General features: G+C 39.7%; 1 protein-coding gene across 1 annotated transcript in view; it reads right to left on the bottom strand.

The window, feature by feature from the left end:
• LOC146635028 (hemicentin-1-like) overlaps positions 1 to 27241 on the bottom strand; it is a 271871-nt gene that overhangs the window by 148792 nt on the left and 95838 nt on the right. The window contains exons 6-7 of the mRNA XM_085344351.1: positions 9265 to 9594; positions 6471 to 6803 (exon numbers count right to left, since the gene is read on the bottom strand). Coding sequence (XP_085200477.1) covers positions 6471 to 6803; positions 9265 to 9594 — 663 coding nt within the window. The remainder of the gene's footprint in view (positions 1 to 6470; positions 6804 to 9264; positions 9595 to 27241) is intronic.

The following is a 27241-nucleotide window of genomic DNA, read 5'->3' as shown; positions in this document are numbered from 1 at the left end:
CCTTCAAGTTTCCTGTGAACACATCGTCTCACCAGCAGAACCAGTAACACCAGTAGAATCACAACATAGACTACATATAAGTAAATCTTATAAGGCTTACATGATTTACTCATGAAAGTGGCCACTTTCTCATTACTGTCATATATTGTTTTAGTAAGTAATTCAAAGAACTGTTTAGACGGAGCCAAAGTTCAGTAGAGATAGTTGTGATTGGGAAAGCTCAGAGATATTAAAAGAAGCACTGAGGCTCCATCCCCACCAGAGATGTGACACGCCTCGTCCCTTCGCTAGAATCTGTAGCGAGGGATTGGTTCACCAGAGACCTCGCTCCTGGCTGCTGCCCAGCACACATTGCACCCTGAAGATTCTTGTTTGTTTGCAAAGAAAATTAATATCACTCTCTCTGTCCAAATGCTGTACGTCCACGATTTTAGCTACTTTGTTAGGCTACTTTACTTTTCTAAGGCTTAAGTAAATTCAGGAGTGATCCCCAACAATGTCAGAGTAAGAATCTGCTTAGATACGATATTACTAAGATTTTCAGGGCCGAGTACAATAACCTCAGTTTTATCTGAATTAAGAAGCAGAAAGTTAGCGGCCATCCAGGTCTTTATATCTTTAAGACATGTGTGTTATCTAGCTAACATGTAGTGAGTCGTTTAATCTTTAAATGACATTTGTAGAATTTGCCCACTTCCTCTCACCCACCAGTGAAAGGAGAGGAAAGGGAGAGAATCCTGTGCACACAGAAATGAAGAGCTGGCAGAATTCAATTCAATTCAATTTTATTTATATAGCGCCAAATCAAAACAAAAGTCGCCTCAAGGCGCTTCATAGATACAGAGAAAAACCCAACAATCATATGGCTCCCTATGAGCAAGCACTTTGGCGACAGTGGGAAGGAAAAACTCCCTTTTAACAGGAAGAAACCTCCGGCAGAACCAGGCTCAGGGCAGAAAGTGGACCCTCGAACAAATGCTCATCCTCTGAAAAGGTCTGCAAATGTCTCAGAGGTTTTTCCAGCTTTGAGTCTGCCGCTGCTGTTCAGAGTTCTGGGTGTTGTCAGTGTTTAAAATCCTGCAGAAACAGATGAACTGAGCACATTGTGTTAGCTGGCTCAACTAAACCTGAAACTGCAGTCAGAGACAGCAGGTATCACCGTGGTGATTATCACCTTTCTCTGCTTCAGGCTCTGAGCACGCTCAGATGAAAAGGAGCGTTTCATGTATCATGTGACTTTTCTTCTACACAAAATGGTCCCTGTGAGCGCCACCCAGTCCAATCAGAGACGTTACTCATTGATAACTTCACTAATGTCTCCACTACATGAATACAGGTACATTGGAACAGTGTGATGTGCAGTTTAGCTTCACTCAGTGGCTTCAGCAAGTTACAGTTTAACAAGCTGCACATATGAAACATTTCCTCCAGCAGAGAATCGACATCACAGTGAAAACGTGGCTCTAACAGCTGATTTAAAAACAAAACTCTGAACATGAAATGCTCCTGACCAGGTGATCTTTCACCATCAGTTACCATGGTGATTTAGCCTCTTTCTGACACAGAAAGCTCTGACTTTGAGTGTGACACAGCTCACTGAGACATTTTGTTGTGCACGCCTACTTTTAACTCTTCAAACAAATGAAATCAACACTTTTTCACTTTGATGGTTTTGTTTTCACTGACTGTAGTTACATCATTTTGAGCTCAGATTACATATTTATGAAGTTTTTCACACCTGAATGTTTCAATCATCAAGATCTGGTTTCAGTTTTCTCTTTATCTTTGTGAGCTGTGTGGGTTGTTTACCCTCAGTATCCATGAACAGTGTTACAGACCTGGGATCAGTGTTTTTGTTTATAAGATCAAATATGACCTCATTATGTGAGTGTGAGCTGTGGACCACAAAACCTCAACAACACTAATCCTCGATCAGCTGTTTCACTAAAATTACATCCAAGTATGAACTCATCCCATCGTTCATGCATCAATTTGTAGCTGACAGATGGTTATGCACATCCCTGGTTGCCTAGGTAACCCTCTAACCTTAGATAACGCTATTGTTGTCACTCAGCAGTATGATTTAATGTAGTTGTTTCAATAGATCTCAAAGATAAGAAAAGTTCACCTCGGTACTCGCTGACTTCACATAAGTGATCAGTTATTGCGTTTAAAAAGTGTAGCTACTCGTCTTTGACCTTGTATGTATGTGTGTTTATGCTCTGATTGTATTTTCCTGCTGCTCACACAGCATTAGAAAAGCCTGAAAACTCAGTGTTCACAGAGTCTGTAAGCCCCAAATGTTTGTATGAAGGACAGAGAACAAACAACAAAGGTCAGTGTGAGAGTGTCTCTGTATTTGAACAATAAACTCTTGCTTTGGTTTAAATTATTTATTCTTTCATTTGTGTTGTTGGCAGAGAAGCTACATCATGTGAACTTCATCATATTGTCACATGTCATCACAGATTCAAAAGATGTAATATTTGTGTGTTTGTTATTAACAATCGTGCCCCCAGACGCCAAAACAGTGCCAGCAAACTGAAACTGAAAAAACTAACTTTAGAGATGTTGCGTAAATGGAAGAAAGCAGTCTCACATATTTGTTTAATATGTGCGTTGAAGGACATGTCCTGGTCAAAATGACTCCAAGGTTCCTCACAGTGTTACTGGAGGCCAAGGTAATGCCATCCAGAGTAAGAATCTGGTTAGATACCATATTTCTAAGATTTTCAGGGCCGAGTACAATAACCTCAGTTTGATCTGAATTAAGAAGCAGAAAGTTATCATCCAGGTCTTTATGTCTTTAAGACATTCCTGCAGTTTAACTAAATGGTGTGTGTTATCTGGCTTCATGGACAGATAGAGCTGGGTGTCCAGTTGTAGACGATGATGCTTGAATTCAAACAGGCACACAATATGAAAGATGAGGAAAATCCCTGAGCACTGTGCAGAGGACTCTGAGGACTGAGACGCATGTTGTCATGCATGTGATAATATGACAACAGGACGGCCCTGAGCCCTTAGAGGCCGACACAAAGCTGAGTGTTTATCTGCACGTCTCAAACACGCCTCCATTTGTCTGCAGGCTGAGTGATCTGACTGAGCTCAGCCTCCATTTTCTACAGGGAGACGCTCAGAGAGGCTTTCAGTTTCATTTCACAGGAACAGCTTTGCTTCTGTTTTACATGCAGGTGCTGCACAGAACACATCCTGTTCAGTCTGTTTGTGTGACTGACTGCAGCTCAGACTAAAGGCTGGATCAGCTGTTCAACAGCTCAGCAGTTTGTAGTTTGTTTTCATTTTGCCCCGCCTCTGTCAGTGCGCCCCAGGGCCGCTGTGGCTACAATGTATGTCTGCCTTGCCATCACCAGTGTGTGAATGGGTGGATGACTGAATATAGTGTAAAGTGCTTTGGGGTCCATAGGGACTAGTAAAGCGCTATAGAAATTCAGACCATTTACCGTTTATGTAAACACCAAACAAAGTCCTGCACACAGTGAGTTTAGTGCACTGGGTGTGTTATCTGTTAGTAATCGTGTTGAACATTATAAAAGTGTCACAAAAGGTTGATTCTGTTTATCTGGACGCATTCAATTGGAGAAATGCTTTGTCACTCTTCCAAGTGATTTCTTCAGTTCCATTCGATTCCTTCTTGTGGGACATGCATGGAACAATTCACCCAGGAGGCATCCTTGTCAGATGCCCAAACCACCTCAACTGGTTTCTTTCGATGTGAAGGAGCAGCAGCTCTACCCTGAGCCCCCCCAATAGCCAAACTGCTCACCCTATCTGTAAGGCAGAGGCCAACCACTCTTTGGAGGAAGCCCATTTCTGCCACTTCTATCCGCAATCTCAATCGCTATCCGAAAGAATAATGATCATTGATTAATGACCATTTAATCAGTGGCCATGTGTACCATTAACAGAGAGAGTTGTGGAATAGCTGCAATCACAGCATTGTAAAATCAACAAATCAGTTTATTTCTAAGCTCAGTTGATCTGACTGAGTGATCTGAGTGAGCTCAGCCTTCACTTTCTACAGGGAGATGTTGTTTTCAGGCACAGAAGTAAAGACATGTTTACCCACAGCATTCAGTTACAGAGGAAGACGTTGCTCTAAGGCACTTCAGAAACAGAGGTTTGTCTGTTATTGGAGGGACAAAAACAATGAAAAGAGAATTCAACAGGTACATGTAAATCTTTATTAACACTTACACACTTACATAGTGCTCATATTTCATTCAATCACAGAAGGAATTCACTGATTGTCATTGTCTTTAAAAAACAAACTCTTATAAGGCACACATGAACTGAGAAAAACCCCACAAACACCAAGAGGACGTTTCAAGAAGGCCACAGAGAGAAGAGTACAGAAGTGGAGCAGTTCAGTGATGTAGGTGGAGGCGTCACACCATCAGGCCATGAAAATATGAACCATGATTTGAACCTGAAACAGTGCAGAAGCTCTAACAGTGGAGAGATGTTTGGAGTTAAAGCTTTGGTCAGACCAGAGATCAGAGCATCAGTTCATCACACTGTCCTCACTGCTGTAATATTAATGCCACACTGTTGTTCTTTCATGTGCTGATGTGATGTACTCATGTTTACATGTTAGTGTTACTGACCATTAAGTTCTGTAGGAACCACACATTCACACACAGCATACACGGATAAATAAAAAACACCCGTTGATGTCTTTGGACTGTGGGAGGAAGTCAGAGACCCAGAATCCACTTCAGGAGATACATGTATGACCTTTGTTCCTCATGTGCTCCATGTGTTACTTTACTAATTCACAGGAGGAGTCTGTTTCTGTGGGCAACAGGATGACTTCACTGCTTCACTGCTGTCTCATTACAAATCCACACAAACATGATGTGTATATTTATACATTATGAGTGGCAATTTTCCCTAAAATCACAATGTTTCTAACTTGAGCCAAACTGGTGGATCTGAAAATCCATCTAAACAAATGAGTCAAACTTCACCCAAAAGAGCATCAGTGTACAAAAGTTTGCATCATCTATACAACAGTATAAAATGTGAAAATATGTTTCATATTTTTGAGTCTTATGGGTCTGTTTATGAAAAGTAATCAGGTCTCAACCCAGCAAAGTTGTTCAGGATGTTTTGCTGGTGTCAAAGGTCAAAGCAGGTTAAATCTGACCTGAACAGTGTGTCATGTTAAAGAAAAGTTGAAGAGGTTGTCAAACTTCTCAGTGCAGGATCAGAGAGAGACGTTAACAGTTTGTACAATCTGTTAAACTGGGTAAGATTGGTTTACAAACTAAAAACAATGTCAGCCAAAGAGATGATTTTTATACAAAGTGTTTTCCAGTGGACTGTACTTAAAGAAGAAAAAGTCACATGAAGCTAATAAACAATCACACCAACATAAAATAGTTAATTTGTCTAACCTGAAGCTCCAACACTCACTGACTCTGAGATCAGAAATTCATGTGTGTTTGTAACACAGTTTGACTTTGTGTCAGTAAATCTCATGAACAAGATGAATAAACTGTAGTTCAGAGTCACTGACAGCACAGACACACACTGTTGGTCCGAGTCTGAACATGATGATCATCAGAGTCGACTGCTGGATGTTCAGGAGAGTTTCTGTCTGTCCTCAGATCGTCCGACTCACAGTTCATCTCTGTGTCCTCCTGGCTGACCTGCAGGTGAGAAACAGCTGTGAGGTGTCCTCTTCTAGTTCAGGAGATTAGATGAAAAAATCATTCATAACATTTATAAAGTGAGAAAATGTTAATGTTGATTTTTCTGCTTTTTATTTAAAAACATGATCTGACCAAAACTGCAGTCTGGAATCTTGCTTTCACCATAAAAAAATCATAATTTTTTTCAAATACACAGGTCTAACAGCTGCTTCGGGGTCAGAGGTCATGTTAGGTTGATCCAGCTGTTCTTTATAATTTGACCTGTTTGGCTGCAGACTGTGAGAGCTCATTAAAACATGTCTGAGACTTTTGGAAGGTCAAATCCTCGACTCTCTGAAAACGTGTTTGTTTATTATGAGGCTGAAACATCTGAACCTGTGATTCAGTGACAACAGCTCTGTCACACCAAACACTGTGTACACAGTTTACTACTTTTATATACGAAGCACTTCAAACAGTGCAATATATCAATACCATGCAATATATAATACTATATACCAAACATCATACTTACAGTTTGATATAATTGTTCAAAACAACCAAACATCTAAAAATAAAACTGACTTTTTAGGTTTCTACACTAAATAAATATCCAAAAACATTTTGACTGGTTAAAATCACGTTTGCAGAAGATTTGGTGGTTTCCTGGTGTAGAGTTACTAGAGTTAGAATAGAGTTAATATTCCTTCTTTAATAATCCTTTGTTGTGCTCATCCATACAACAAACACACATCAGCAACCAGGAAGCAGCTTCACCTCTGATCACACACACACTCAACTCTACTCACTCACCTGGACAAACAACAACCAGTTTGATGAAGCTGTGTTTGAATGAGCGTGCTTCTACCATGAGGAAACGACACTCGTATGTTCCAGCATCATTAATCGTCACATCCTTCAGAATCAAAGACACGTCTCCATCCTTCATCTCTTTGTCCTGCAGATCCACCCGGTTCTTAAAAGATGGATGCTGGTCATCTAGAATAATATCACAACCAACTCGGAAAAGAACATTTCCTGACTTCAGGTCAGCTCTCTCCCACTCTAGAGCGAAGATGTTGTTGTTTGGAGCTCGACATGGCAGAATTACATCCTGTCCAGACTCAGCTGTGATGGTTTTCTGATCTGAAAGATGAAACAACACAGAGCAGAGAGGTTAAAGGTCAAAGTGCAATTATGATCAGAATGGTTGACTTTAAATATTTTGTTTATTTCCTTTGACATTTGAGTTTTATTTATTTTTTTCATTTTATTTTCAGTTACAGCAGCATGTTAATAGCAAAACTTTGAACGTACAGTAGTTTGCTGTTCAGTTTTTACAATACCCCAAAAGAAAACAGAAAGAAAACAAACAAACAAACTAAAGAAACCCCTACAAAACAAAAAACAAACAAACAACAACAACAAAAATAAAATGGATGGATGGTATCTGGTCATGACAATGTGGTCATTTTAAATGTTTCCATGTACATTAGAAAAGGCTGCCATGCCTCAAGAAATTTGGTGGTTGAACCTACCAGTGTATATCTCATCTTTTCTAAATGCAAAAACTTCATGAGCTCTGCAAGCCTCTGTTCATGTGTGGGAGGAGCTTCCTGCTTCCATCTTAAAAGTATAAGGCGCCTTGCAATGAGTGAAGCAAAGAATTTGAATAGTATTTTGGCAAAGTGATGTTTTGAGGTATCACCCCAAAGATTAGAGCAGAGGGATCATAATTAACGTTATATATCTCTGAAAAGGTGTTAAATATACCCATATGGAAAAGAAATAGAAAAAACTTATAAGACTTGCATAAGATGTGGCCTACTTCATACAGTCAATCATATAAGGCTTATATGATTTACTCATGAAAGTGGCCACTTTCTCATTACTTTCTTATATTGTTTTAGTAAATATCCAAAACATACAAGTTTCATTTATATGATTTTCAAGGGATCTTAATCTGTTTTCACTCTTGTATGCTTTTCATAAAAGCTTCACACAAGACAGATACAAACTTTATAAGATTTATATGCATCTTTTCCGTATGGGTAGACACCCAATAGTTATGAAGATTGGGGCCAAAAACTATGAAGGAGTGAACCTGTTTCTGCTTTACATCTGTTACACAGGGGGTCAGCCCATGTCTGGCACATATAGAAGAAGAGTGTACCCTATGGAGAAAACATAGAGCTCATCTGTTAAAGTCATCCCAAGGTCTTTCTCCCACTGAGCTTTAAGGATGGAGAGAGAAGGAGATTGAAGATCTAATAATATAGCATACATTTCTTTAATCGCCCCTCTCTTATGAGTGTTTATATTAATAATTTTATCCAAAGAAGTTTCCTCAGGTACTTCTGGAAATGAAGGAAATCGACTCTTTACAAAGTGGTGAACTTGTAAATAGCGGAAAAAATGTTTGCGAGGAACATTAAACTGCTTCAGGAGCTGCGTGAATGAGAAAAATTCCATCTGCAAAAAGGTCTTTGATATTTCTAAGTCCATTACCTTCCCATATTTTAAAGGCAGAATCCATCATTGAGGGTGGGAACATATGATTTGAGCTGATAGTGTAACCCAAACCTTACATTGCACCCAGATTCTGAGCGAGTCATACAACAAAGGGTTACATTTATAGGTGTACAGTTCTAATGGGAGAGCTGAACTCAACAAAGCTGATAGGCACATTTTGCCACAATTGGATGAGTCAATTTGTAGCCAAGCTGGAGTCTCTGTGGTAAAATTACTGATCCAGCATATTTTGAATATTTGCTGCCCAATAATAAGACTGAAAAATTGGCAAGGCTAATCCACCCATTGGCCTAGTCCTCTGCATGAAATCTTTACGAATTCATGGACTTTTGCCGTTCCAAATAAATGCAGGGATATGCTTATTCAGTGTTATAAAGGCTCTGACATATACAGCAGGAGATCGTCAGCATATACGGATATTTTGTGCTCCTGGTCAGCTCTGAAGATGCCCTTAATGCAACTGTCAGCTGTCAGCTTGGCTTTAATCGCCAATGGTTCAATTGATAACGCAAAAGGAGAGGGGATAAGGGACATCCTTGTCTCGTACCACGGACAAGTGGGAAATAAGAAGAGAATAACAAATTTGTTCTAACACGTGCCATAGGTGAGGAGTCAAGTAACTGAATCCATGAAATGAAATTAGGGCCAAATCCAAATTTATTTAGAGTATAAAACAGATAATCCCACTCCACCCGTTCGAATGCTTTCTCAGCATTGTGTAATAAGGCAATTTAAGGGGCTGTAGTTGACTGTGATTCACTTTCACAGACTCACCACCAGCTTCACCCCTCCCCTCCCCCTCCAGCTGTAGGCTTTAACATTGAGCTTCCCCACACATGTTTACAGACGAGTTAGAGAGCAAGAGAAGAAGAGACGGATTCATAAATGTCTTTGTTTCTGCTCTAACCAAACAATGCTGCTCTACAACTCTAGACTACCAGCCACAAAGACAACAGCTGGAGAAACATCTGTCTACCTCTGACATCCACCAGCTCATCCATACAACAAACACACATCAACAACCAGGAAGCAGCTTCACCTCTGATCACACACACACTCAACTCTACTCACTCACCTGTAACAATCAGGTTGAGGCTGCTGATGGACTTCCATGAGCGAGTTTCTTCCATGAAGAAACGACACTCGTATGCTCCAGCGTCATGAACTGTCACATCCTTCAGAATCAAAGACACGTCTCCATCCTTCATCTGTCTGTCCTGCAGATCCACCCGGTTCTTAAAAGATGGATGCTGGTGTGTTGAATCAGGGAGACCATCCTGGTACAAAAGCACATAATCATCTCCCAGGTCAAATCTCTCCCACTTTATTACTCTAATGTTGTTGTTTGGAGCTCGACATGTCAGAGTGACGTCCTGTCCAGACTCAGCTGTGATGGTTTTCTGCTCTGAAAGAGGAAACAACACTTTGACATTTGCGTTTTTAGTCATGTTGGATTTAATGAACCTCTGAACATCCAGCAGGTCACCAGTGACCCACTGAGGGGGAATTTTAGCCTCATGCTAAACATGCAAAGTGTCAGAAACTACAAGATGTTAGCTTCCACAGAACAACAACATGTGCTGATAATAAGTGAACATAATGTGTGAGAGAAAGCAGCCTCTCATTATAAGACACTGTGAGTCTCTGCATGCTGCCTTTATGGAGCTACAGCTGTTTGTATACACTGAACAAGAAGCTTTGTAGCTGCATACTGACTCCTGACACTACAACACATCACACTGACACACACATTACACTTCTTTGTCTCTGTCACAGCTGGATTACAGATGTTAAGTGTCCACCCAGCCTGGTGTCTCCTTCACACACAGACAAACTGAATCCAGATGAAAATAATCCTCCTGTACTTCTTGTTATCTCAGAGAGAACCTCAGTTTAGTTCAATCTCACCTGCAGAGACGAAGACAAGGACAAACAGCAAAGTGCAGCAGAGCAGCGCAGTGCCAGCAGCCATCTCTGTGTCAGTATTTGTGCTGATCCGACTCTTAGTTTGTAATAAAGCTGAAAGTCTGCTTTGAAGAACAGATCTGACTTTCAGCAGCTCACTCTTACCCTGTAGTTTGTGGTTCATTTAAGAACCTTGGAAACCTTGGCTGTTTAGTTGAATCAACAGGTATTATCAGGCTGACGTCAGCATGATGTCATAAACACACGATAAAACATCAGAGTTTTAGTACAGCCTCTTGTTCTCTCCTGTAGTCTGAGTGTAGCCATTATAACACTGCCACCATGAGGTCAAACTGGAGCATTGCAGGTAATAATTCTCATCCTGAACACTGTTGGAACATCAGACCTCCTCACGCTTTGAACTCATTGTTATTCTAAATATTTCTAGTTTCACTTTGACCCCAACCCTAACCCTGAAATGGGCTGTACAGCTTTTATACTTTGACAATGACAAAATATTATTATCTTCTCCCAAATCCAACGTGGCAGTCTGCTGCGAATCCTCCCCGTCCACATCCGACCTCCCCTGGTATCTGCTCCTCCTGGAATCAGAAACACATGGACACAAAAACACATCCTGCATAGTCTTGATTATCTAATGCTATCCTTCATCGTATTCTAAGGCCCAGTTCAGGACGTCATGTTTGGACTTCCTGACCCAGAGACTTATAGAAAACAATTATCAGTGTATGTGTAAAAATCCTCTGCACTCTGCGTGTACCTGCAATATTTCAGATCCAGACAATATCGCTGAATGAATCTGTTAACTCTGAAAACACAGAGTCAACTCATTTATGAGCACATTTGCATTATGTATATATTCATTTAATAAAACAGCTTTATTTAATTTTTTTTAGAAACAATTTATAATTTTGCCTTTCACACCTATTTTCCGTGTGAACAAAAGAACGTTCAGCTGTTATCAGGTTCCTCTCCTGTCTCGGTTGTGGAGTGTATGTAGACGACCCACGAACAGACATAGGCAGAGAGATGGAACTTGAAACCAAAAGCGAGCCTTTATTTGGCTGGTGACAGGAGAACTAAGAAACCTATGAACAACTATGACATACTGTGATAATATGAGGGCACTATGACACACACTATGACTCTGTGACTATGAGGACATGGGGGTGGGAACACAGACGAAGCAACAATGAACAAAGGGAGACAGAAGACTTACATACACATATGAGGTGATGGGGAAGTGGAGGCACCTGGGAAAAAAGCTGACACAAATGGACATAATGACATCACATGGGGAAGAGTAAAACTAAACACATTGGCTGTGTCCAAATCAATGACTGTAGAAAACATGGACGACGCGACAGCGCCTCCTCCCATTGTGCAAAAATGAAGCCAAACAACCTGCCTGCTGCACAGCTGGCTTATGGCACTAAGAGGCACATACCTCCCTCTAGTGGTCACATTAAGTTCAAACATGGAAAAAGTGTTGGCTACCCATAACATAGTCCTGGGATCACTTCCGGGCCATTCACCCCCCCTCACACATTGACCCATGTGACCTCAGTAACTCAGTTGACAGCAGGGTGGGTCATCCACTCTCAGGACCTCCGCCAGCATCACAACCTCACTGGGAGTTAAACACCCGAGACTCTCCATCAGCTTTCAGAACTGAAGAGGTGAAGCGCAGTTTGCTTGTTAACGTGTTGACGCCGTCCAGCCCCACGCACGGGGCGATCCGCTGTAGCTCGTTAACGGAGATTTGCCGTGTTGTGGCGTTAAGGTCATTTCAACGAGATTAACGCTGACAGCACTAGTGAGAACACAACGAATATGACTGCACATTGACGCCGACATCATCCTAGTGCAAAGACAAGTGGAAGCAGACAAAAACAACAAGCACGCATGCTACAAACTTTACCCGAGTCATTTAGACAGCCGTTAGCACATGATTCTCCTTATGGGGACCTGATATGTTTAATATGCTGCTGAGAATATAGCCCAGAAGAAGCGTATAGTATAGCTTTTATTTTGGAAAGAGCCATTTCTCTGTAATAAACTCTCTTTTCCAAAGATGAGTGATTTCTTGATCAGATAGATTTATTTTATCCCTTTGTTGTTTCAGCAACATTAAATCTAAAAACTGCACATTTGAGTTAAAATATATATTTATAATTTTAATAAATGACAAATTAAAAAGGCATGAACATTTTTTTGTATCGAAAAAATATCGAACCGTGACACCAAAGTATCGAACCGAACCGTGAATTTTGTGTATCGTTGCACCCCTAATATATATATATATATTAGGGGTGCAACGATATTCGTATCGATATTGAACCGTTCGATACAGTGCTTTCGGTTCGGTACGCATATGTATCGAACAATACAACATTTGTAATTTATTTTATCAATTTTCCTTCTGACGATGCTGTCTGTGTTGAGCGCTCAGTGAATCTGTGTTCGACTACTCCGCCTAGGCTGCACTGTCGAGCGCAGATCCACTGAGCGCTCAACACAGACAGCATCGTCAGAAGGAAGAGCGCAGGGCAAGCTAGCGAGACAGAAGTTAAGCTCTACTTGCAACAGGCAAATTGAACCTCATTCAGATCTGGCGTTTGGAATTATTTTGGTTTTAATGTGACGTATGACCCTGAAGGTAAGCGAGTCATGGACTAAAGTAAAACAGTATGTTGGATGTTCCATGCAATGCTCAATTACATGGGTGGGAACTAGTGTGTTAGCGCAGTTAGCTCGTTAACGTGTTGGCCGTCTAGCCCCATGCACGGGGCGATCGGCGGTAGCTCGTTAACGGAGATTTGCCGTGTTGTGGCGTTAAGGTCATTTCAACGAGATTAACCTGAAAGCACTAGTGGGAACACAACGAATATGACTGCACATTTACGCCGACATCATCCTAGTGCAAAGACAAGTGGAAGCAGACAAAAAAAAGCAAGCATGCTACTAACTTTAGCCGAGTCATTTAGACAGCTGTTAGCACATGATTCTCCTTATGCTGCTGAGAATATAGCCCAGAAGAAGCGGATAGTATAGCTTTTATTTTGGAAAGAGACATTTCTCTGTAATAAACTCTCTTTTCCAAAGATGAGTGATTCCTCAATCAGATACAGGGCTCGCAATATCGCTAGCCCGACGTCCCGGAGCTAGCGATTTTTTCAGTCGGGCTACCAAAATCTATCTCTTCCCTGCCCGTCGGGCTATTGTAGGAAAAATATATGTCAATGCTTTTGCATTCTTTCAGAAATGTAGCTGGGTAATTATGTCATTGGCATCGGTGAGCCACTGTCAATATGTGACATATTGAAGTCGCGTTTGAATTTGGGCTTGTTTTTTTGCTTTCACTTTGCAATCGTGCGAACGGTGTATAGAGAGCGACAGCACTGATCTGTGAGTGATGATAATTTGTGCACCAATTCCTCTGACATCGTCTTATTAATCGTTAGCTTACTATGCAAACATGACAAGTGAAATCTCCCGCAGCTTAAACATGTGAGAGGTTGATCGCGCAGAGAATCGCTGAGCTTATGTGAGTGCGTGTGTAAAAGCAGCAGGATTTATATTTCAGTTCTGCTGAGCCAAATAAGACAGGTCAGGGTGAAGAAGTGACAGCCAAAGAAAAGCTTACCACAAAACGGAGAAGTTATGACAAATCAGACTATAAGACAAAAAGAAAGTGCAGCTTTATGGTTTCATGGACAAAAGAATTTCTGTGGCTGCAATATGACGAGCTAAATAACCAGGGCTGCACATAAGTGGTCCGCAGGTGCGCATTCGCTGTCAAAATAAAAAACACGCACAAGGGTTAGGGTTAAATTTAAAAACTGTACTTTTGAGTTAAAATATATATTTATAATTTTAATAAATGACAAATTAAAAATGCATGAACATTTTTTTGTATCGAAAAAATATCGAACCGTGACACCAAAGTATCGAACCGAACCGAACCGTGAATTTTGTGTATCGTTGCACCCCTAAAAAATTATATATATATATATATATATATATATATATATATATATATATATATATATATATATATATAATTTTTTTGGGGTGGTTTTGGTTGCATTTTTCAGGATTTATGTTCTAAAACATCTGCAGCTCCATGACACTGAAACAAACCAATTACCATGCAGTACAGCAATTTTACATTTTTTCACATTTAATAATCACTTTTTAGTTTAGAGTCCAGTGCGTATGATTAAAAAAAACTGCTGTTGTTTCAACTGGTCAGTTTCAGTCTTCTGACTCTCCACCTTTGCTTCATGCTCTAATGCAAGTGCAAAATGAACTGTGCAAGATCTTCTTCCTTCCGCCATCAATTTCTCTGGAAATTACAGCAATATTGTCATGTCACAAATTACCATTAAGCATAGTCTCACTACCCGACCCAACACTTTACCTTGGATCTTCTTTTCAGACGTAGTATGTGTGTCTGTGCAAACCTGAGCTTTTTATACCATGACAGGAAGAGGGGTGAATGAGTACTTACTTACTTAAGTACTTACTTAAGTACGGAGGCATAAAGGGGATGATATGATAGTTCTATAAATCTTCTAACATGGTGGAATCAACATGTTGTTTAGTTTATGTTCAAGGGCAGTGTGAGTACCAGTCAAATGTAGTGTGGACGGGGTTGTTGGAGTGCAGTCTGCTCGTGGTCTGATCTGTGGAAAAAGAACAAAGAAAACTGCAATGATCTCCATTCAGTCACTGAAAACATAACAGCATCTGTGTCATCTGCAAACGTCAATGATTTTTCTACCTGCAGACAGAAAAATAAATCACTGAGCCGACACAAAGTATAAATAAATGTAACTCTAGAAACATGGATGAAAACAAGAGAGGACAAAGCAGAAAGAAGAACAGAACACTGAATGTTGTTTAAGGTCAGACTCTGAGGTGAGGTTAAGGTTCTTCTCACCATTTTGGACTAAGTTTAAAGAAGTGACTATTTTACTGTGGACAGGCTCAATTCTCTAACAATATACTACACTCTGCTTTTTAACATGACCACAGAAAGAAAAGGCAAATAAAGGAAACATGTTATAAAGCATACAATCTGATCTATTAACTAAAAAGAGAGAAATTATGTTCATGATAATTGGACTCAAATGCAGGACACATTGGTTTTACTAGGGATGGGTATCGAAAACCGGTTCTTGTTGAGAACCGGTTCCCACTGTTTCAATTCCTTGGAATCGTTTGCCATTTTTGCAAACGATTCCCTTATCGATTCCAGTCGCCCCGAATGACGTCACCACGTTGCGGAGCGTCATTTACCTGGCAGGAAACACGGCGCCTAAGCGGCTCAAACGCTCAAAAGTTTGATTATACTTTATGAGAACCGATGACAACAGGGCAACTTGCAAAGTAGATATTTCATTTAAGGGAGGAAACACTACGAATATGCAAAAGCATTTGCTCACAAAACACGCGATGACACGCGTTTTTAATTCCGCTCCGGACTCGTGACTCTCAACCCAGCAGCAGCGCTAACGTTTGCACGTCCTCTCCCGTTAATGCGGCAGGTAAATAATCAACTAACAGTGCATATTATGTTAGCGCAATCTGCCTTATTACAAGACCTGCCATTACTGTACATGTTTTTTTTTTTTTTTTTTAAATACTTTAATTAAATTTATGCACATATTACAATCTCTCGTTGGGAGACAACATTTGTGCAACAACATCTTGAAAAGGTTGAATAAGAAATCAAACGAAAAAAAACAAAACAAACAAAAAAAACAAAACAAAACAAAACACACAAAAAAAAAAACACATATATACATATACATAAATATATGAAGGCCATTTTTATGACATATAACAGTTTCCTTTCTGCGAACACTTTAACATACATGTGGCTTACTTAGTACACCAAAAACACAATCATTAAAAGGATAGAGATTGAGTCCCATTGTCGCATATCAAAGCAGCCTCTTTACATGAATCCCTCAGTAATTCTAAAGATGACAAAAAAGATTTTAATTCAATTTTCAATACAGTTAGGGAAGGTCTTTTACTTTGCCATTTGCATTTGTGTATGTGGTATTTGCCCATAATTATCACCACCTTGTGTAGCATGGACAGTTCCTTAGATGGATCACCATTATTATATAAAACTTGTGTTAGAGTCAGTGGGGTCATCCCATCTATTCTTATACTCAACCAGTCTACTAGATCTTGCCAAAAGTCAGTTGTTACTGAGCAGGAAAAAAACAAAATCCACATGGCTCTACCTCAAACCCAAACCTTTTTTTAAGCATTTCAGCTGCTGGGTAATATCCATTAATTATTTTAAATTGCATTTCTTTGACTTTGGGGGGGATAGGCCATTTTAAAAAGTGCGTATATTTGTTCGTTATTTTAACATTACTCCCTTTTAGTTTTGTGTTACTGTTAAAGTCGTGAAATAATTTGTTTTTAAATATCTTGTTCATGGTTTTATTATTACAGTTTTTATCCGTCAAAGGAATCTGGTTTAGATGTAAAGAAGGTAGACTAATTTGTGCCTTAGAGTAATACAAATAACCTTGAATCAAACTCAACAGAGGTAAGGGGATTGCCTTACAAACCTTGTCATATTCTCTAAGGGAACACTGAATGTTAAACTTCGCATTAAAAACACCCACTGAGAGAAACAGACCCCTTTCATCAAGTAAGTCTGTTATAAAGATTATGTTTTTTTCAAACCACTCTTTAATAAACAATGACTTCTTATTAATTGTAATTGTTCTGTTATTCCACAAGGTGGAGCAATGTGGTGAAAAGTTATGGGCAAACACCATCTTCCAATAAGACAAGACCTGCTTATGATATTCTGACAGTTTCACAGGCAACTTCAATATATCAAAATCACATTTCAGGAGAAAATCCAACCCTCCCACCTTTTTGAAAATATTTTTTGGGATATGGAACCATATGGAGTCAGGTTTCAAGAGGAAGGCTTTTATCCAGTTTATTTTAAATACTCCAACCATTGATTGAAAATCAATTGACTTTATACCACCTTTAGCGTAATCTTTGACAAGTTGTGATTTTTTAATGTAATGTGTTTTATTGCGCCAAATGAATTGATAGATTATAGAGTTAATCTTTTTAATGCTTTTCGGGGTAATGTATAGTGAGTATGCTGGATAAACCATCTTTGAGAGGCCCTCTGATTTGGATAATAGATTGCGTCCAAAAATTGTAATATCTCTCGTCAACCAATGATTTAGTGTTTTGGACATGCCATCAATTTTGTCTTTTAGGTTTTTTGATTCTCTAGTGTTGATGTCTTTGTCTAAATAGATGCCTAGATACTTAACTTCATTTTTCACTGGAATCGTCCTCATGCTATTTTCCAAACAATCATAAAGTGGCAAAAGTTCACACTTCTTTAGGTTCAGACACAAGCCTGAAGCTTTAGAAAAAATTGAAATGACATTCAATGCTTTCTCGAGTATTGATTTATCCTTTAAAAATATTACTGTGTCATCTGCAAACTGACTTATTTTCAGTTCAATATCAAAAATGTTTATTCCTTCGATGTCTGAATGGTTCACAATGAGGTAAGCCATTAATTGAGTGCAAAGAATAAATAATTTTGGAGAAATTGGGCAACCCTGTCGAATTCCACAGAATATGTCTATCCTAGATGTTATGCCTGGATTGAGCGAAACATAACTATAAATTTGCTTGTAGAACAGTTTGATCACTTTGCAAAATTTGTTTCCAAATCCAAAAAGTTCTAAAGATCTAAATAAAAAATTATGGTCTATTGAATCAAATGCTTTAAAAAAGTCAATAAATAGTATTAAACTTTCTGAATTAATAAAGGATCGATAGTCAATCATATCTAATATTAATCTTATGTTATTATGAATCTGCCTTCCTTTAATAAACGCTGATTGGCACTCATCAATCAATTTGGTTAAGACGCTTTTAAGCCTATTTGCATATACTAAGGCTAATAATTTGTAGTCGTTACATAAAAGTGTTATGGGTCTCCAATTGTCTAGCATTTGTAAATCTTTGTTTGGTTTGGGTAATAAGGTTATTAATCCTGTTTTCATTGTTGGGGATAGTTCTTCATTTTTTAAACAATCCAAAAAGCCATTAAATAACAAATCTTTAATGTCTTGCCAAAAGGTTTTATAAAATTCAATCGTTAAACCATCAATTCCAGGCGATTTTCCATTTTTCATTTGTTTTAGAGCTGTATCTAATTCGGATATTTTCAAATCTTCTTCTAACCATGTTTTATCATCCTCTTCCAATTTTTTAACCTGATCTTTAATCATATCAAAAAAGATATCTGCATTTTCTTTTTCAGTTCTTGATTTATACAGATTACTATAGAACATGTTAATTTCCTCACTTATTTTGTTTGGTTCCTCAATTATAGTACCATCCTTACTCAATTTAGTTATTTTTTTCTTTGTTTGTCTACGCTTCTCTAGACTATAGAAATAAGATGAATTTTTTTCTCCATGTTCAATCCACTTGGCTCTAGACCTTACATATGCTCCTTTAGCTTTAATCAAGTACACCTCATCTAGCTTATTTTGTAAAGATTGTAAGCGTTCGGACTCTTCCGCAGTCATACAGGGTTTACCACATAATAAATGAATTTGTTCAATTAGATTTTTCTGTTCACATACGCGTAGGGCAGACACTTTCTTTCCCGTTTCTATAGCTAATTGTTTCACATTATATTTAAACCATTCCCATTTACTGACATTAGTCATGCTCATATTGTTAATTTCTGATTTAAGTTCTTTAACTTGTTTACAGAAGTCTTCGTTTTGTAATAAACTATTGTTAAATTTCCATATGTTGTCAGATCTTTGTTGTTTACGTAGAGATAATAAGAGACTTATCAGACAATGATCAGTAAGTGGGGTTGACTGGGTCTCACATTTCGTAACATATGATGATACTGTTTGGGAGACAAGCCAATAATCTAATCTTGAACATACGTTTTTATTTGATGGACTAAACCAAGTATATTTCTTCGTATTTGGGTTTGTCATCCTCCAATAATCGATCATATTGGTTGTCGTACAAAAGTCACAAATAATGCTATCGTGTTCTGGTTGATTTCCTCTTTGTGGTTGTCTGTCAAGCCATGAGTTAGGAGCCAGGTTAAAATCGCCTCCAGTTATCACCTGGGTAGAACCATATGTAGTACTCCACTTTGCAATTAATTTACTTAAGTTAGACATCATATTTCTATTTAGCGACCTGTTGTTGTATCCATACACGTTAATAAGAATAATTTTCTGTTCACAGACTTCTACCAACACCATGATCCAATGCCCCATTCCGTCGCTTTTATGATCAATAACTCTCCCTGCAAATTTGTTGAATAAGATCATAACTCCTGCTGAGTGAGTAGTACCATGTGAATAAAGAATACTATCTCCCCATTGATGTTTCCAAAATGTTTCCTCTTCCTTACCAGAATGTGTTTCTTGTAAAAACAAAATGTTTGCCTTAATTTCCTTGCAGAATAAGAACATGGCCTTACGTTTGACATTGTTTTTTAAGCCTCGAACATTTAAGGAACTTAATAGAACAGCCATCTATAAGATAAAGAAAAAACAAAAACAAAAAACGCAAGAACAAAATACAAAACAAGAACAGTAACGGCTTCCTTGGCACTTACTAGAAGAAAAAAAAAAGTGCTTGAAGCTTGAAGTGTCCTACCTATGTAATCATAACAGTACTCCAACCCTATCACAGTACTACCCCTTTATATATGCGGCAATTTTAGCTCTGGATAGCCCACGTTTAACTACGGCTTTGCTTTTTGACCCTCTCCTATTTTTTATTTGTGTATTTTTAACAGATATGTATGTATAAACATATATATACACACATACATACCCACATTTTATGGTTAACTTGTAGTGACTTCTTCAAGTGCATCTCACAGATCGATCCTTTTACCGTCTATTATTGCATAACCCTCCTTTAGGAATGCTCTTTTGCTGTTGTTTCGAGCTTCCTGCACCTTGGGCCACAGCTTGATCCGAGCTTCACGGTCTTCTTTGGAGAAGTCTTCTTTAAATTTTATGTTCAGTTCTTTGCAGACCCTGGCCTCTTTGGATTTCCTCCATACTTCATCCCTTGCCGTCCTCATGCTGAACTGTATGATGATTGGTCTTGGCACCTTGTTGCTCACTGCATTGTCTTTCTTCCCCAGTCGGTGTACTGTATCAACCATGAGCTGCAGTTTTTCCACTGATACAGGAACCACTCTTGTTAGAATGCCGATCACTGTTTCACGTGTATTCTCGTTGTCCTTCTCTGTCAGACCCAAAATTCTGAGGTCCCATCTTCTGCGGTAACGTGCACTCTCCCGACAGCTCTCCTTTAATTCTTTGTTTTCCTTCATCAGCGACTCTACCTTTGTCGTCAGCTTGTCAATTTCCTCTCTGTTTTTTTGGGTCGCCTGTGTATTTACTTCAATGCGTTGTTCGAAGGCTTCCAACTTCTTTTCAAGCGAATCAAACCTTTCCTCGCATCTCTTTGTGAAGCCAAGTAAAATTTCATACACATTCTCGATGCTCACCTGCTTCTCAGTTATTTTGCTTTTCATTTTTTTGGGATTGGGACTTGGTAACGGAGTGTGGTCACCTATGGGTCTTCCGATCTCTTTCTGAAGTTCCATCTCTTCTATATCTTCATCCTCACATGCTTCCCGCATAGCAGCAAGGTTGTAATCATGGTCGGAGAGGCTACCTGTTAGCTTGGGGTTAGCCATTTTTATCACTCTAAGTTTATCTTTGTGTCTGCCTGAAGGTCTGTCAAAGTAACTTCCAGGGGGTTTCGCTTGCGTTCTACTTCCTTTGGAGTAACAGTTTGTCAGTAAAGTATTTTACAGGACATCAAAATCACGTTTCTTAATCAGACCCGCAGATTGTACAACCGCTTATTCCGCCATCTTTCTCTCCCCCCCCCCCATTACTGTACATGTAGGTGACCATGATGAGAGAGACAGACAGAGTCTGGCTGGCGCTCGCTGGTAGTTCTCGCTGCAGTCTACCGGTAGCGTCTCCTTTCAGGCCAGGATAGACTAATGTCACCGAGCAGTGTCTAAGTTTGTGGTCAAAGGCTTGCACCCATTTGCCACAGCAGATGCCCCCGATTTTTGGTAAGTGAACGTGTTTAATTGTGGGCAGGGACATTACTGGATATTCTTGTGTAATTGCCACAGAACAATTTATGTTATACTTTGTTATTGCTACAGAAGAATGTTGCAGCTTTAAGGCAGGGATGACTCCTGGAGTTGCTTTCTCACTGCATATGCTTTATTTCACAATCAGATCGATTCGATAACAAAAACATACAGCAGCTCCTCTCCTACTCCTAGCCCTTCGCTGCGGTGGAAAAAAGAACGACTTCAATCCCCTTCAAGGAACATACGTACAAAATAGTTTTCCTGATACACCAATGGGGCGTTCAATGCCATCTTGTAAATATGAGTACTCTGGCAGAGTAACAGTTCAAATGAAAAATACACCAGAACAAACAAGCAAACAAAAAAAGAAGTGTGGGGTACCTTTGAACCAATGAACAAAGTATAACAATTTATACTTTTTAACATAACCCGACCCCGTCAATATGTGATATGTCTCACAAGAATATTTATTTTATTATTTTACATTTACAATTTTTTTTTCCTGGGGACCCTGTGACACCCCATTGAAGAGCCGTAGGCTGGATCTCTCAAGATCTCACTGTTGGGTTTGTAAGGCCATGTTACTCCTAAATTTCTATCTTGTTCAAAGAGAAGATATAAAACAAAGCTCTGAGCTAATCGACCTTAGTGTTCTCCTTTTTTTAAAAAAAAAAAAGAATCGATAAGAGAATCGATAAAGAATCGAATCGTTAAACAGAATCGAAAATGGAATCGGAATCGTTAAAATCTTATCAATACCCATCCCTAGGTTTTACAGTATTTTTTTTATCAAGTTTAGCCAGAATGTGTAATGGGGAGGGCAAGGAGGTCTCTGAGTTTACAGAGGAGAGGACAGTCCAACAGGCACATGGGTGAAGATCCAAGCAGAGGGGAAGAAGCAAAGGTAAGACCAGAGGTAAGCATGAGGAGCATCAGCAGCAGGTAAATACAAAAAAACAGAGATTCAGAGGCCCGAGCAACTGCACCACTGAAACATTCAGTGAGGAAGTGATTGTCAGTGAATCACACCTGCAGTAATGTCACTGCGGCACATGTGTAAAGCTTAACTCATTTTAAATACTTTATATTGTGTTCAGTTTACAGTAATGCATCATTTTCTGTGAAAGAACCACGGATCTCTAAACAGCTTTCAATTAGCTCAGAAAAAAGGCGGATTTAAAAAGGAAAAATGCCACAGCTCAATTTACCCGTGGCATATTAAAGTGTTTGTGCTACTTTATGTAATTTTTATGTCATTCTTAGTAGGCAAGTTTTAATTATGCCAAATATTACTCTTTTTTTGCGCTTTGGTTATTATTATTTTTTGTAAAGATACAAATATTTGGGGGACCCATGAGACTCCACTCAAAAGCATCTTATTTTTCCTGCCCAGTTTAAAATCATTTGCTTGTCCTAGTGCCAAGTTTATATCCCATTATTTACATTTTTGGTACTTCTCCCAATATAAAACGCACCTTTGGTTTCATAGACTGATCATCTCTGCAGTTTTATTCCAAGACTGCAGCACCCCTGTTAGCTTGTTGTTTAGTTTGTATTGGCTGTTGTTTGTGATATTTAATCAGTAGGAGTAATAAACTTTGTCTCTTCCTGATGTGTGTCTTTTATCCTGTCGCCATCTGCCCTCGTCTCTTTTCCGTCACCCCCAACCAGTCACAGCAGATGGCTGCTGTTAGATTTGTATTGTTGATTGTCATTTATGCTTAGAAATATTTACTTATATATGCTTAGAGTTTTGTAATTAGTTGTAGATTGGTAGAGGTTTTGATCCTTGATAGTCTGCAAACTTTGTGTGTATTAGACAGCACTTTGGGAGCATGAGAGGTCATACCGTGTCTTATTATTTTATGGTAGGATTAACGTAGTTGCGTCTGTTCTAGTCTAAGTGCTCTTTGTTTAGATGAACTGCAGGACTTCCTCACCGTGTTATCTAGGATGAACCATCTAGGGTGAGGGGGAGGCTACCCTCTTCCTGACCAAGGATGTTTAACCCTTTGATCAGCAACACACACACACACACACACACACACACACACACACACACACACACACAGTATTCTTTGTTCACATGTATACCCATGTAAGATGTTATATGTTAATGACCCTATGCATATTCATGTAACCACAATAAAAGCAGTGCTGTGGGGAAACCTGGCTGAGAGTCTGACAGTGGTCAAGTGGTGGAACGACGCTTGGCTCCAGCCAGGTCTCCCTCATGCATGAGTAACCAGAGAACTTTGGTGCCTTGAGTCTTGCTTTTGCTGCGTAGCAGATTGTCCTTAACGTTCCAGCGAATAGGTTTATGCTACAAACCTAACAGCTGCCAAAACACCTATTGGATCAGTGCCTGTATAACCTACGATGGTGTAACAGCAGGCACGTGCAGGGGGGGGGGGGCTGGAGGGGCTTGAGCACCCGCCCCTTTCCTGATGGGTGCCCAGAGTGCCCTTTTGTTGAGGCAACTTTTAAAAATTTTTTGCGGAGTCTTGTCTGTGCCCCTCAACAATAATATTTAACTATTAATCATAGTTTTGCTAAATAAAAGGATCTGGCTTGCATCAGTCACATGATCACATTTAACCAATGATCGCCCTTGACGGCAGAACGCGCTGGTTACGAGCCGGGAACGAGCTCACAAAGAGCACGCGCATTTTTAGCGGTCCGGAGCTGTAGGAGAAACACAAGTTAACTCAGAGACACAGACTGATGCGACAAAACCAGTAAGTAGGTGTACAGCGTACACTGTAGTGTGTAGCACACAGGAGTATCAGCTTATTACGTACACGTTGGTAAGTTGTCTTGTTGCAGCTGACGAACTGAAACAAACGAGCGTGCTGTGTGTGCAACAGGGCGACAAACATTACCTGTCCTTTTATTAACTGCACAAGTAGTGCTGGTCATAGCTGCTGGCTACCTGTGTAAGGCTGTCATGGGTCTGTAGCTCTGTCACCGTTTTAGGGAACATATTTAGTTTTAAAGCAAGTTACATAGCTTTTCCTGCCTTTCTGGAGGGATTATATTCCACTAAAAAACGATCTAATATGCATGTCCACATAATTATGCATTATTATAATTATGATATATTAAAAAACACAAGCTGTATGTAACGTTGGACCCAAGAAATATAAGCTGGAGCGAATTTGACGACAGCCGAACTTTTATTTAATACTGTGCGTTTGTACAGGGACACAGACACTCCCGCTCTCTCTCTGCTGTCATGTCCGCCCTCCTCCTCCGACTGTCACTGCCAACATATAAAGAGACACAATCACTGTCAGATCCCAGCACACCTGTTCACCCCGCCCCTGCACCGCCCCGGGAGCTCACTGCGTCACCCCTCCTCTGCAGCTGGCCAGAGACCACACCCACGCCACACTGTATTTTAAAGAACATACATTAAGAAGCAGATTATATTAGATTTATATTTTAAATAAGACAAAATTTGGATTTTACAGCAGTAAAATGATTGTATCTCTACAGTTTAAACATGTAATAAGCTTTGCCCTGCACAGAGTGGATAGTGAAACAAATGGAATCATCATAATGACATTATTTCATATTTATTACTTCCCCCTCCTCATTGCTTTATTATTGTAGCTCTAGTAATAAATAATAATGTAAGGATTCTGGATCAGCACCGAGATGCCCAAAGTATATACAGTATTCTGAAGGTCTAAAATGTCACTGTGTGTGTGCGCATGTGTTTGTTTTATGTATATGGATTATTTTAAATTATTACTCATGATATGACATTGTCCAGACAGAATTTTATTGGAATTCCACGTGAAAGACCAACACAAAGTGGTGTACACGTGAGAAGTGGAACGAAAATCATACATGATTCCAAACATTTTTTACAAATAAATAACTGCAAAGTGGGGTGTGCATAATTATTCAGCCCCCTGAGTCAATACTTTGTAGAACCACCTTTTGCTGCAATTACCGCTGCCAGTCTTTTAGGGTCTGTCTCTACCAGCTTTGCACATCTACAGACTGAAATCTTTGCCCATTCTTCTTTGCAAAACAGCTCCAGCTCAGTCAGATTAGATGGACAGCGTTTGTGATCAGCAGTTTTCAGATCTTGCCACAGATTCTCGATTGGATTTAGATCTGGACTTTGACTGGGCCATTCTAACACATGGATATGTTTTGTTTTAAACCATTCCATTGTTGCCCTGGCTTTATGTTTAGGGTCGTTGTCCTGCTGGAAGGTGAACCTCCGCCCCAGTCTCAAGTCTTTTGCAGACTCCAAGAGGTTTTCTTCCAAGATTGCCCTGTATTTGGTTCCATCCATCTTCCCATCAACTCTGACCAGCTTCCTGTCCCTGCTGAAGAGAAGCACCCCCAGAGCATGATGCTGCCACCACCATATCTGACAGTGGGGATGGTGTGTTCAGCGTGAGGTGCAGTGTTAGTTTTCCGCCACACATAGCGTTTTGCATTTTGGCCAAAAAGTTACATTTTGGTCTCATCTGACCAGAGCACCTTCTTCCACATGTTTGCTGTGTCCCCTACATGTTTGCTGTGTCCCCTACATGTTTGCTGTGTCCCCTACATGTTTGCTGTGTCCCCCACATGTTTGCTGTGTCCCCCACATGTTTGCTGTGTCCCCTACATGTTTGCTGTGTCCCCCACATGTTTGCTGTGTCCCCCACATGGCTTGTAGCAAACTGCAAACTGGACTTCTTATGGTTTGCTGTTAACAATGGCTTTCTTCTTGCCACTCTTCCATAAAGGCCAACTTTGTGCAGTGCACGACTAATAGTTGTCCTATGGACAGATTCCCCCACCTGAGCTGTAGATCTCTGCAGCTCGTCCAGAGTCACCATGGGCCTCTTGGCTGCATTTCTGATCAGCGCTCTCCTTGTTCGGCCTGTGAGTTTAGGTGGACGGCCTTGTCTTGGTAGGTTTACAGTTGTGCCATACTCCTTCCATTTCTGAATGATGGCTTGAACAGTGCTCCGTGGGATGTTCAAGGCTTGGGAAATCTTTTTGTAGCTTACGCCTGCTTTAAATTTCTCAATAACTTTATCCCTGACCTGTCTGGTGTGTTCTTTGGACTTCATGGTGTTGTTGCTCCCAATATTCTCTTAGACAACCTCTGAGGCTGTCACAGAGCAGCTGTATTTGTACTGACATTAGATTACACACAGGTGCACTCTATTTAGTCATTAGCACTCATCAGGCAACGTCTATGGGCAACTGACTGCACTCAGACCAAAGGGGGCTGAATAATTACGCACACCCCACTTTGCAGTTATTTGTAAAAAATGTTTAGAATCATGTATGATTTCCGTTCCACTTCTCACGTGTGCACCACTTTGTGTTGGTCTTTCACGTGGAATTCCAATAAAAATGATTCATGTTTGTGGCTGTAATGTGACAAAATGTGGAAAAGTTCAAGGGGGCCGAATACTTTTGCTGTATTTAGCAACCAAGACTCTTCGGCATGCTCTTGTATTGCTTATAAGACTGTTCACTGCATCTGGAGGAGTGCTTGGAGTGGAAGGGTCAGAGATTAATTCATTCTCTGAAAAGCATTGAACACTAGCTTTCTCACCTAAGTGGTCAGAGAAGAAAGAAACAAAAAAGGACAGCTGTGGTTTTATTGAACTGGAGTGGGAAGGGTGGTCAACCAAGTGTCATGTTACACATGAAGAGTAGAAGTTCATCTTCAAGTTATACCATGTCAGTGACCTTCATGGTTCCTACATTCACATTGGATTTTCTAAAACAACACGTGCTGATTAATTTTATGAACGGCTGATAATCATTGACATTCACTTGTTTATCTCTTTGTAGTCTTGTACCTTGTAAAAGTTGTAAAGATTACTTTATGCATTTTGTCGCTTAGAGTATTTTTGCTCTGAGTTATTAGAGGAATTCCATAATCAAAGGCAATTACTTCCTCAGT

The sequence above is a fragment of the Diplotaxodon limnothrissa genome, linkage group LG3 (genome assembly GCF_057381915.1).
Source record: "Diplotaxodon limnothrissa isolate DT_005_m linkage group LG3, D_limnothrissa_male_GT1.1, whole genome shotgun sequence".
Lineage (NCBI taxonomy): Eukaryota > Metazoa > Chordata > Actinopteri > Cichliformes > Cichlidae > Diplotaxodon > Diplotaxodon limnothrissa.
The sequence above is the reverse complement of the archived record's forward strand: the minus strand, read 5'-3'. Positions and strand labels throughout refer to the sequence as shown.